At 36.9% G+C, this 12,509-nt stretch overlaps 2 protein-coding genes across 4 annotated transcripts; both read right to left on the bottom strand.

Moving 5' to 3' along the window:
• Window positions 1-276: 276 nt before the first annotated feature.
• LOC125209055 (uncharacterized) lies at window positions 277-3,471 on the bottom strand. Its single transcript, XM_048108644.2, has 2 exons — window positions 3,304-3,471; window positions 277-2,720 (listed from the first exon to the last, which is right to left on the bottom strand). The coding sequence occupies exon 2, from the start codon at window positions 2,618-2,620 to the stop codon at window positions 476-478; it is 2,145 nt and encodes a 714-aa protein (XP_047964601.2). The 5' UTR covers window positions 2,621-2,720; window positions 3,304-3,471; the 3' UTR covers window positions 277-475.
• Window positions 3,472-4,912: 1,441 nt separating this feature from the next.
• On the bottom strand, window positions 4,913-11,463 carry LOC125209056 (transcriptional adapter ADA2-like). 3 transcript variants are annotated; one of them, XM_048108647.2, is made up of 13 exons: window positions 11,223-11,463; window positions 10,695-10,753; window positions 10,425-10,603; window positions 9,334-9,399; window positions 9,019-9,144; window positions 8,851-8,926; window positions 8,585-8,645; window positions 8,432-8,490; window positions 8,174-8,278; window positions 7,590-7,812; window positions 6,601-6,811; window positions 5,607-5,927; window positions 4,913-5,441 (listed from the first exon to the last, which is right to left on the bottom strand). In XM_048108647.2, exons 1-13 carry the CDS (start codon window positions 11,273-11,275, stop codon window positions 5,250-5,252), a joined length of 1,731 nt encoding a protein of 576 aa, XP_047964604.2. In that variant the 5' UTR covers window positions 11,276-11,463; the 3' UTR covers window positions 4,913-5,249. The 3 variants fall into 3 exon arrangements, with proteins under 3 accessions (XP_047964604.2, XP_047964603.2, XP_047964602.2); XM_048108646.2 differs by having other exon boundaries at window positions 8,174-8,284; window positions 10,425-10,597; XM_048108645.2 differs by having other exon boundaries at window positions 8,174-8,284; window positions 11,223-11,462.
• Between the last annotated feature and the right edge of the window lie 1,046 nt (window positions 11,464-12,509).

The raw sequence follows: 12,509 nt of genomic DNA, 5'->3' as shown, positions 1-12,509 counted from the left end.
CGTGTTCACAAGTCACATCAAATGTGACTCCTATTGTAGAATAGAGAGAGTACTTTTATTTGGAGTTATCATATCCTCTCCATACATGGCATGGAAGATTTTAATGTATGCTCTATTTGGAGAAGAAAGCGAGAGGATAAAGTTTATGCTAACTATCTTAGAATAACCCAAAAAAAAATACAACTCATAAGATAATCCAAAAAGGAATACAACTCAACTATCATAAGCTATAAGCTGGAGGGAGGAAGTAGTATTTGACTGGTAGAAACAATCAAATCATTTTCAATCATGAGGTTCTACTTAATTTGAAACCCAAAACAATGAGCAGTAGCAATCTGGGTCTATAATTTAAGAGTTACATGAGAGCGTGAGGAAGGCAAAAAGACCAATTCCTGAATACAACAGAATACTATAATATATATAAAGCTGGTTGGTTAGAGAGGCATAGGCTGTTTTTAAATCTGTACATCCACCATTAACTGAGCTCTTCTAGAACTTTTGCTATTGATTTTGTTGGAACAAATTCTCCTTCACCACATGCCATTCGTTCTAGGAATAGCTCCATTGCTGTTATGCATTCAGTTGGACTTGCTTCTGCATTTGCATTATTTCCAACAAGTTCACTCTCTCCTCGAAGAAGCACATCTGGAGTTGCAGCTGGGTCGAGATCCCAGCAACCCTCGGGCAAGTTAGAAGCGCCTTGGATGTTAAGCGAACAAGACGGAACCTGGTGTGAGAATCGCAGCATCTCTCTCCTAGGGATCCATCTAATAGCACTTGTGTTTGCATTTCTCTGATATACGGTCTTGTATGCATCCAGTTTTACGAGGGGAGTAACCCACACACCCTTCTCTTCCGAATAGTCGCCAAGAACCTCAACCATTTCATATTCATGCCTCACTTCATCTGGGGTTGTTCTGTTCCAATCCGGTGACCAGTTGCGGTAAACAGCCCATATATCTCCACATCTTGGATAGATTCTTACACACCCTCCCCTACCGGTCTTCTCCCTGCTCAGAACATGAGAGAAGATGTTCACTTGTTCAACCATTTCTGAGTGAAACACTCTAAAACTTCCACAAGATTTTGTGAATCCAGAATCCAACCAATTTACTGCCCCAAATTCAGAGTCTGATTTTGAGCTCAAGTAGCTAATATAGATCTTAAAAGGATTCAGTGAGATGACTTCCCGAATAAGACAGTACAAGCGAGGCATACCATCTTCTTCGTCATACAAGGCCCATATTTGTTTTGGCTTAAAGCATTCTTCTGACCTATCCTTGTCAAAATCATGGAAGTCTGAGTCTGGAACCGTTATTGACATAGAAGCACTTCTCTTCAGTTCTGGTTGTGATACTTTAGCTGTCTCATTCAATTTATCAACTGCAGCTTGTGCTTTTCTCTTCTCAGCTTCGGCTGCTGCAGCTTCTGAAGCCAACCTCATCTTCTCAAGGTTCTTACGGATTTCTGATCTTGCCCTTTCCATCAACAACTGTCTGGTATCAATTACAGGGGTAGCTGAACAGCGTCTACTTGAAGTCTCAGATGATACGTTCATTGTGGCCGTTTTTGCTTCTGCAGCAGCAGTAGGGTGATTTTCTTCATGTGCATGAGTATATGAGCTCCCAAAATCTATGATTCTCTTCTTTGCTGGTCTACCACGCTTAGGTTTTGATACATCCCTGAAACCACTATGCCCATCAGACAACATTTGAACTGTAGCATTTACCCTGCTAATATGATCTCCATTTGCCTTGGTTACGCCTGCCTCTCCACTGGTTTGATAAAAGACAAAGGATGATGTAGACAGCCCGTTAGGGCCTATGACCCCAACAGAATCCACGGACGAGTTACCCTGAAATGATATATTAGAAACAGGCTTATGTCCAGTATGATGACCCGTGGGCCCACTAGGCGCATGATATGTAGTTTTAGGTACAAACGAAACCCCACAACCATGACTTGCATAACCATTCTCAGGCGTATAAGAGTAGTTGCTATATGGGAAAGCTCCATTAATTGGGGATAACCCAGTCTCAACAGCTACGAAGACTCCACGGCAGTTCTTGCAAGAAAGTCTCTTGTTCACATACTTCCTAAGATACTCATACTGAACACGACAGGACGTACAAACAGTCCAAAACGTATCCCTTCTTGTATGAGAAGGTGGAAACTTGGAGCAATTGTCATAAGCGCCAGCCCCAGCACTGTACCCAGCAGCAAACAAATTCCTCCTTTGATCGTAGGAGCTTCTTTTACTGGTATCAGATAAAAGAGTCCACGCTTCAGATACAAGTCTAAATGCTCCATCAGCTCCAACCGTCCTGTTCTTATCAGGATGGAGCAGTACTGCCATCTTCTTATACTGTTTCTTTACTTTGGACTTTCCTGCAGATGGATCCAGTCCAAGAATTGAATAGAAATCAAGTTCTCCGTGAGCTTTAGCCTCAGAAGCTACATAAACTCCAAAAGTGGCCACCATTTGCGATATCCCATCCAGCTCAGGACACATCTTTTGAGCTTTTAAGGCATAACTCCTCGCACCAATGAAGTCTCTCTCCACGAATTTCTTTTCGGCATTGGCTTTAGCTCGTAAAGCTTCCTCTACGTATGATTCCATCTTAAATCCAGATTCAAACCAAACTCAGGTTCCAAAACTTATTACAAGCAGCATAAACTCAGTAACAATCCGCATCCAGTTTGAAACACAACCATTACTACTGCATATCATTGAAACAGATCGTAAATATCCTCTTTCATAACACAAAATAACATTAGTCCCCAAGAACGATAACGAGTCCATTATTTATAATTCAGCTCTAACTATAACAGATGAAGCCAATTTCAAACAACTATTTTTAAAAAAATCCCACCACCAAAAACTCACAAATTTATAACACAACATCCCAAGCAAGCACCCTAGTCAAAAACAATTCAAGCTAAATTCTTTCTAAATTTTATTTTTTAGTTGAGCGGAATTCAAGCTGAATCAGTTGAATGTAAGCACATTTTCTTCGTCAACCAAAGATCTAAGCGAGAGAATAGTACAAAAAGGAAAGTCAAATAAAAAACTAGTCTTCCGCCATTTTCAGCTGAAAATGAACACACTGAAAACGGAAAACGAAAAAATTTACAAATTCACAGAGATTTAGGAATAATCCAGCCATAGATTTTCCTGATCCGATAAAAATAGCATCAGATCCGCACCAAATCTAGGGTTTAATCTCAAACATTAATTCACCGTACAAAATGCAACTAACTAAAATAATTTCAGAAATGAAAAATTAAACATATCAAACTTACAACAAATTACTATCTCATAGCAGGAAAGCACAAATGGTCTGAGAAGAATTTTCCGGCAGCCGACGGCGGAGGGTTTCGTCAAAAAAAAAATTAATTAGAAAAAATACTGTTTGAGAGTTTTGTTTAAAGTAGGAGTAGAACTACAACTACTCTAGTTAAAAATTTGTTAAATATCTATCCATTTATATATAATAAAAATAAACATACTGCATAAAAAGATCGAATAAATAAAAGTTTATGTTATTCACAATTATTAAATATTAATACTCATATTAATATGATTGAAAGTAAAGAGAAAATAAAATATTGCTAGTACTGTAATTAATAATATGGACTAAACTAATTGTGCGCCCTGTGCGCTGTGCGCACCCCTCCAAAAGCTTAAAGTAAAAAAAGAATAAATCAAAATAGGAAAAAGTTAATTTTAAAATTTTATTAGTTAGATAGTACTAGTAGTAAAAGATTAAAAAGGAATGATAATTCATTACCTTTTTTCTGATCTTAGGTTATAGGGAGAAGGAAAGTAACATGGACAAGTGGGCTCATCTTATTATAATTAATAATGATAAAATAAAAATATTGCTATTGATTTTATACTACTACATTTTCTTATGTATATTATTCTGATTTTGAATGACACTACTTTGTGAGACTAGAGTCCATGTCAAAATCTGGTGTTAGACTGCGGGATTAAAATCATAAGACGTCGAATTCCGCTAAATGTGGATTCGGTATACATGTGGTCAAATAAAAAAAAAAGGATATAAATACAATCCACAATAACTAATACAAGAACTATAAATACATTATTTATTTTGAGTAAGAATGAAAATTTGGACTAGTTTTAGGAATTTTATACCATAAGACCATTTCAAGTAAGTTTTTGTATTTCAATAATTTATTCTGCATGTTTTGTATGAAAACCAGTATAACATTTTCCAATACTAGAAAATTTTGAGTTCGTTAATTTGGTTATAAACCACATTAACACATGTTAAATATCTAATACGGATTTTGTCTAATTTTTCTTTTGATTACATAACACACACTATTCATAATCAACTTATTAAACCTAAAAGCAATCAACATAAGTACTCTGCATAGATAAAGAAACTTGTACTACCATATATGAATACAGTGATAAGATACTTTATAAGTTGATTAATTGTTAATGCTTCTCTAATAGATGCCATACTATTTTCTTAATCTATCTCAATCTATTATTCACTATGTTAAAAAGGAATCTGCATTATTTGTTGTTGGTTACTTACATATAAAAAGGAAATCTTTATCCCATTAGTCACCTTCACAAATGAGTGCAATTTGAGAAAAGAATTCAATAAAGGATCAATTTCAAAAATATCTCACATTTGGGTGATTATCATTTAATATCCATTATTTCATTTTTGAGAAAATACAATGTTCTGCAAAATATTTATTAACGCCAGTTGAAATCTTACATCGATTACACAAAGTTATACATCGACTGCTCAATCGATATTTAAATCGCCCGAAAATTTTATTCCCAAAAAATGAAACTATAGATGATAATTGCCTAAATGATCATATAAATGCTTCAAATGATGGTCAATGCTATTACAGAAAACAATGAAAAAAATACTCAAAATATGAAATAAAGTTTTTTGGTTCTAAACAATCATCCAACATCCATCTTAGTTGCTGTTTTATATACAGCACTAGCATACCCTCTCTAAATACAACCAGTTACATAGCAAGTATTTATTGTGTAAGATAATACAACCATATAATGGCAACTTGGTGGAGAATGGATTCACTATTTTCTGTTATATGCATAGATAATAAACTACATTAGCCCATCTTTTTCCTTCCATACCAAACCACTTACAGATCTCTCAAGTAACTTATAGTTGGAGGTAGATGTAATACTTCAACAGGCAGAGAACCAAAGGACAGGTGTGTGTGATTTATACCTGAGCAATCCCCTTTTTTATAAGCATATCGTATACCTTATCAACCTTGCCAGGATCAACGTTAAACAGGACATGCGCATCGGCTTTCTTGGTTAAGTTTCCACTTAAAATCCTCATTGACATGGTCTGCAGCATGTTGAGGTAGTGTGCTGGTAAGATTCTAATCTCCACACATAGCTGTTTCTCCTGCATTTGCATGAGCGATTCAGTTAGCTTCACAAAAATCACAGAACTGATGCTTGTGTGTGTGGGGGATAGCCGGGGGAAGTAAGGATGGAACAGAAAAGGAACATTATTAGGAGTTATTCGGCAAAAAATAAATTACTGGATGCTACAAGAATAAAATCTTACAGCTTCAGAGAGTATATCAGCTCCTATAAACCCACTCACATCCCACTTATCAGAGGCATCGAAACCAGTGAATCCTCTACGATTTGATGAGGACTCCTTTCCAACAGGATCTAATACAGATGGGCTCTTGTTCCCGCCCCTGGGGCTATTAGTATCCTGATCTGCTTTCTGATGATTGATCCTCTGCAAATATTTGCCACCAGTGCCAGCCTGAGAACTTTCCTTCACTCGACGGGCATTTTCCTCAAATTCCCTCTTCATTTTCTGTTCAATGAATCTCTCGGCCTCACAAGCTGTGCGGCAACCAGCAGCTCGAGCTTCCTGCATAAGCATTAGTATTGGTTTAAGAAAGTAAAACAACAACCATGTTCGTGCGATGACTACTAGATATCATGCATACACCATGAAGTTCGCATTGCAAAAGTTAAAGAATTAGCTCTGATAAATTTGGTTCTACCATGCCCATCTGGGCAAACCTTGAATTTAAGATGGTCTCCATTATTTTCTGTCTTAAAGTTGACCTGAACACTTGGTGGGAAGCTTCTGTCTTGACAAATCTTGGGCTCCAATTTTAGGCGGGAAAATTTTGCTCAACAATTTTGTTTTTGTATAATATATAGATCTGAAACCAGTTGATTGAATAGACATGCATGTTTCTATATTTCTAATTAAAGGTATAGCTACTGAATAGTGAGCTGCTCCCAGTTCAGTTATCTACTAACGTAAAAAGGTTCAAATACCAACCTAAGGTGTATCACAAAAATAAAATACTCCCTCATTCCCATAGAAATAGACCATTTGGGGTTGGCACGGGTTTTAATGCATAATTGGTAAAGTAAGAGAGGAGGAGAAAAAGTAGTTGAAATTGTGTAATGGATGGTAGACCCATAAACGATAGTAAAAGAGGAGGAGAAAAAACGTTGCCATAAATGGATATAGACTATTAATGTAGCCTTACAGTGTGCTTTATTAACAGCATAACAGAGTAACATACCTGAAGATCTTCTATTCTCTTCAAAATTCTCTGCTCCTCGACAACACTCCTCAGCAACTCATCATGCTCCTCTTTGGAGTGAAATCGCATGAATACTCGATACCGATGGCACAGTTCCTTCTCTTCCATTGTAAGGTCCCTCTCGAAAGGATCGGGATATAGTAAATTTCTTTCCAGAATGAAGTCCTTCCTACGTTTCCTTTCATCAAGCCTACATAAGTGATAGATATATATGAGGACCAAGAAAAGAAAATGACAGCTAATACCACCAATTTAACAATCAAGCATGTCTTCAAAAAAGAAGACACAAACACTATCAAGCATGTCTCAACTGAAACTAAACAATGGATGGGAAGTATTTATAGATTCGTTTGATTTTTGGGCAGGGAGAGAAAGGATCATTTGCTAGTGAATTTTATGATCTAGAATTCAGATTGAGATAAGAGTGAATAAGAACGCAAAAATAATAAACAGAGCTAATGAAGAATAAATATTGAACTGGAATAAGACCGAAGGAAAACAACAATCACAAGAACTTCTCCTGCACACGAGCTGCGACGTGACTCGGTGATTATTAGGGTCCTAGACATGTTTCCCCATTAGCAGGCAGAAACTATTCATTTGGCCTAAGCACGAAACCCATGCAGGAGCTCACAGTCCATAAATAAATATGATGGAATTAACTACTTTGTAATAAGAAAATATGTACACCAATAATAAAATAAAAGAACTGCCCTACTCATGTGCACCCCTCTGAGTGAAGACTCGATTCTAATGAGATTGGTCTGAACTTCTGGGTCCCTGAATTTAATTAACTTGGCTATCTGTGAATGTGTACTTACACCATTTAGTTCAGAAATCAAGTCATTGGTATCTTAGTGATTCAACAAGATGCCAAGAAAATCCAACCAATACATAACTGGCATTTCATCCCAAGTTGCACCCATTTCAGGTATTACAGCATAATGAAAAGCAGTAGCTAAATTCACCGTTTTGAATATATATGCAAAATTCGTATTTTCAGTTCACGCTCAGCATCAGTATCAGTCTCCTTGAATTCCATATCGGCCAGTAACTGCTCAGCATCATTGTCATACTCAATTTCGAACTCTTGCCTCTTAGAATTGTATCCACTCAATTCTTTCATTGAAACACCCTCATTATCAGATGTCCTCGGTTTCTTCTCACCAATGCTCCGGTCCAAGTGAAGCTCTGTGGATATAACAATAACAGCCAAGCTAATTAAGATACAGTGATAGAGAAAGCCTTATACATAAGAACCTATCCTTCTACTATAAACAGAAAAGAGAAAACACAAAGATTCAGTGTATTAATGTTGTTCCCCGACTAAATAAACAACTGAATTTGGCACCAGACCACTGAAATGCAAAATGCACACATGTATTCAACATTGTGCCGACTAGTTATCATTTGTTTGCAAATAGATGATAACCAGCATATGTCAGGCACTAAAATGGAAATGTCAGGTACTAAAATGTAGATTTTGTAACTCAATCACAAGAAGTGAGCACTAAATGGTTGCTTCGGAGAAGCAACTCATGAGAATGCACACCTTCCACTTTAGGAACGTTCAGACCATCCTTGCTGAGGGCTTTCTCAGATGTCCTCTTACCGGCCCCTGTTGCCATTTTAGCACCGCTGGAACCTGCAATAGTGCCTGCCTCTGAAATGAAGAACCAATCAGACTGAACAACTTATGACACAGACAAATAACCAAAGAATAACATAATTTATCCCTGACCATCTGCACAAGAGCTTTTTGGTACAGAAACGATAAGACACCCAGTTCCAAAAGTATGAGATATTGTACCAGAAGAGATGCTTGAGGAAGAACGTGCTGTTTGACCTTCTTTCTTTTGATCTTCCATTCTGCCCACATAAAATGAAGTAGAACCATAGATTTCACAACAAAGATTAAAGACGTAAAAGTAGAAAAACACAAAAACAAAATCTGCATGTTTACTTGATTCTTGCAGCAAAAGGTGACGCTTCTTTCCCATCAACTTCTCCAGACATAGTAGCTCCTGAGGTAATTTATGTTTAATTATTGAAAGCATAAGGAAACACGTATCACCCTTAGTTCAAAACCAGAAAAATGCCAATATATGATTGACCAAGAAGCTATATATGATTTGAGTTAGAAAACCAGGTGTGGGGAGCTTGATATTCCAATTAACAAAGGACTAAACAAACTACCGAAACAGAAGACAAAAAAAGCACACATGCTACCTTTCTTAGTTTCATCGTTTTCTTTGGCCATTGCAAGGAGTTCCTCTTTATTCTTCCCCATCACATGGGACATGTCCTGTTGGAATTAGCAAGATCAGATACTCAACTTCATGCTTCCATGTCGAGGCATATAGACAAAGGACAAGTGGGGAAAGCAGTATGACATACCGGAAGAGGGAAGCATGGGGAATTCATGTACACCCTGTTGTAGTGTTCAATACATTGTGATCTACTTTTGGTTCCAACATGTTCTGCCACTTCGCTCCAGTTTGCTAGTCCATACATTTCAATGCCCTGTGGAACAAAGTTAAATACAGTAATAGGAATAGGTTGTGATAGCAAGCTGTTCAGGGAAGAATATTTTGAGGACATTTAACAATGTGTATGTCAGAAAACTGAATACATGTCTCGAAAGATAATTTGTTTGATGAACTTCCACAGTAGAGTTCAAAGACGCGTAATTCCAAGAATAAAAGAGAATACCTCCAGAAGTAACATCTCCTCATCTGCATTCCAGTCAGGACATATAAGGGGAAATGCTAAGTTATCCTGTTAAAACACAAATGATATAACACACATGGTAGAAACTAGAAAGAGATTAACCACGCGAGAAAATAAAATTCTGATTCCAGTATTAACAAACAGGCATACAGAGACAACAAAGGAACTAATAAAGGAGTTATCAACCAGATAGTTAACTCCAGCAGTTTTGCCAACATCAACTGCAAATACCAACATTACAACTTCCAAAAGCGTAATATCTGAATCATCGTTGACTATGAGAACCATCCAATAAATTATTAAGTTGACCAGTACCATATACTCCATCCGTCCCATTATTCATGGCTTAGGCCGTCCCATATAACATGGCATGTTTTTTAGGACACCTTTATTGCTCACACAACTTCCTTTATTACTCACACAACTTCATGGAGTAATATATATTCCTAACACCACTTTTCAACTCTCCTAAATACTCGTGCCCAAAAGAACTTGTCATAAATAATGGGACGGAGGGAGTACAATTTATTACCTCCATAAATTTCAGATATTCCTCGAGACAACTAAACTCAGAAAGTCCATCGATGCACATAAAGCTTAGTGTGAAGTATAATTTTTTCAAAACATGATATGAAGGAGACCAATAATTAATGTTACATGAACACTGAATAATGGAGGCATAAAAATATTCATATGGACAATGTAAGAAAATATTTTTTTCGTTTTAGTTTGTAAGTTACATAAAATTTTATCAGGAAATAGGGTTTGATGCACAAGAGGCCCTTTTGTTACAGAAATCATGCACCCTTGTGCTGGTCATATTGCACCGAAAGCCCCTTATATTCCGAAAATTCTACATGGTTTTCAATTGCAGCAACAAAAGGACGAGGTTCCCTTATTTCCAAGAAATTGGTGCCAGCAACTTGGTGTGTCAATAATCAAGTGAGTGATGGTATTTTGGTTATGTTGTTGGAACAAATAAAACTTTGCAAAAGTTTAGATTAAAGGTATCATCAAGAATGTATTAACGAAAGCAACAGAGGGAAATAAAGGATTTATCAAAATTAACTCACCATAACTCTATAAAGATGGCTGCTTTTGTGAGGAAAGACCTCAGCGCCAACAGAAAAGCATTCAACACAGAGGTCGAAGTCAGAACATACAACACACTTGATCCGAGTCTTTCCAGAAATGTCTTTGTTGCAGTAGTTACAATGGTATAAAGCCTTCTTTCCATCAGTAATTCCTGGAACTTTTTCAGGCACAAATTAAATAGTAATAAGATCAGGACAGAAATCTCTTTCAGTGACATTCATAATTGGTCAACATAACAAACGCCATACCAGGAGGTGCGCTATCTGTATTCTCCACATTTTGAGCTGTGCGTTTTCTCTTTGACCGACTGAAAATTCAATGTAGAATTTAAACTCTTGAGCAAACTGTGTTTGACTGGATTTCTTCAAAGATAATGTCTAATACTAATAAAATATTGAATGGCCATAGTAAATATATTCTTTAGTTCCTCCAATTTTTATGAAGGACTGCACTTCATTTAGCTAAAACCCATATGCTACAGATGTAAAGCTGCTTACTTTTGCTCAAATTCACAAGTCACTATATCTAGCAAGTCTGTAATGCTGTTTAAGTTTGCTAGGTAGTAAAAGTCACATAAGCTCAAATAGCAAAACCACTTAGTTCATTAACAGATTATGCACTAGAACGAGCTCAACTCAATTGCAGCCCTAACCAGCTCAAAAGCATAATTACAGCTCAAATGAACAAAAAATAAGCATCCAAACATTAGCACGTGGTAAATAAGAAATTGAAATAAATTGAGAAACCGTGAGATAAATTGAATTGATGAGCCGAACCTTTGTCCAGGGTCATCCGCGGTGGGCTGAGAGGCGGCGCGTGAACGTCCCATCCCGGCGGCAGAATCGAAATCACAGCAAATTAATGGTTTCTAGGGCTCCAATCAATGGGGAAATCCGTAGCAAATCAAAATTCCCCTGTGCGAAGCGGTTGTGTCGGATCCCACACTCACAATTAAAGCGGCAAAACCAATCCGTTAAATTTCGCTCTGCTGCGCAAACTCTGTATTTCAATTTTTTGCCCCTAAACTTTTCGTAATTTCTTTATTATCTATTTTTCTTTTTTATTTAGATTTTTTAGATATTTATGTTTAGACATTTTAACCCGTACATTAGTTAGTGAGATAATTTTTTTCATCCAAAAGGTCGAGGTTCATTTCACTCTAAAAGTAAATATGAAACTAGTTTCAATCATTTTAAAAAAAAATTTGAACCGTTTGTTCAATTTTTGAATTGTAAGAGCATTCACAATGGGCGGTTAGCCGATTCGTCGCGCTGGCCGATCGGCTAGCCGAACCATTAGAGTCGGCCAGCGCGAAATCGGCGAGCCGATCGGCGTGGGCTGGCCGATCGCTCGGCGCTGGCCGATGCGCTGGCCGCCATTGTGGCGGCCCGATCGGCCAGAGCCGAATTTTGTTTTTTTTTTTAATTCTTTATTTTAATTTTTTTTAATTCTTTTTTTTAAAAAAAATTTAATTCTTTTTTAAAATTTTTGAAAAACTATATAAACGCGATTTTCTCTATCTCTAAATTTCTGTACAAGAGCAACATCTAGCGATGGACAACAACAACTAGCCCAATACAAAATTAAGACCTATAACAGATTCAAGGTGGCTCGTGTGTGGAAGCCCGGATTTTTTTTTATTATGTTATTTTTATGATTTTTAGTTAATGTACTTTTTTTTATTTAAATAAAATTATTGAATTTTCCCGTATATGTCTCGTAAATTTAATTCCGTATTTTAATCGTAATTTTAATTTCGTAAATGTAGTATATTTTGAATTATTTTTATTGCGGCTAGCCTATGGCTGGCCTAAATCTGATGTGGCAGGTAGATTTTTTAGTGTTGCTGACGTGGCAGGGGAGAGAATGGCTGGCCTATTGCTGGCCTAAGCACCATTGCGGATGCTCTAATCAAAGAAATCAGGTAAACAGAACCGGCTTATTAAATTACGGGCCAAAACAATTTGTGCACTTGTTAAATTACCGTCAATTTTGATTTGAAAACGGAACCATCTTATTTTGGTTCAAACCGGAGCCGTGGAATAATTTACCGGGCCGACGAC

Source organism: Salvia hispanica, chromosome 3, assembly GCF_029641045.1.
Source record: "Salvia hispanica isolate PSC_SH4W2 chromosome 3, Shi_PSC_v1, whole genome shotgun sequence".
Lineage (NCBI taxonomy): Eukaryota > Viridiplantae > Streptophyta > Magnoliopsida > Lamiales > Lamiaceae > Salvia > Salvia hispanica.
This window is presented reverse-complemented; position numbering and strand designations above follow the sequence as displayed.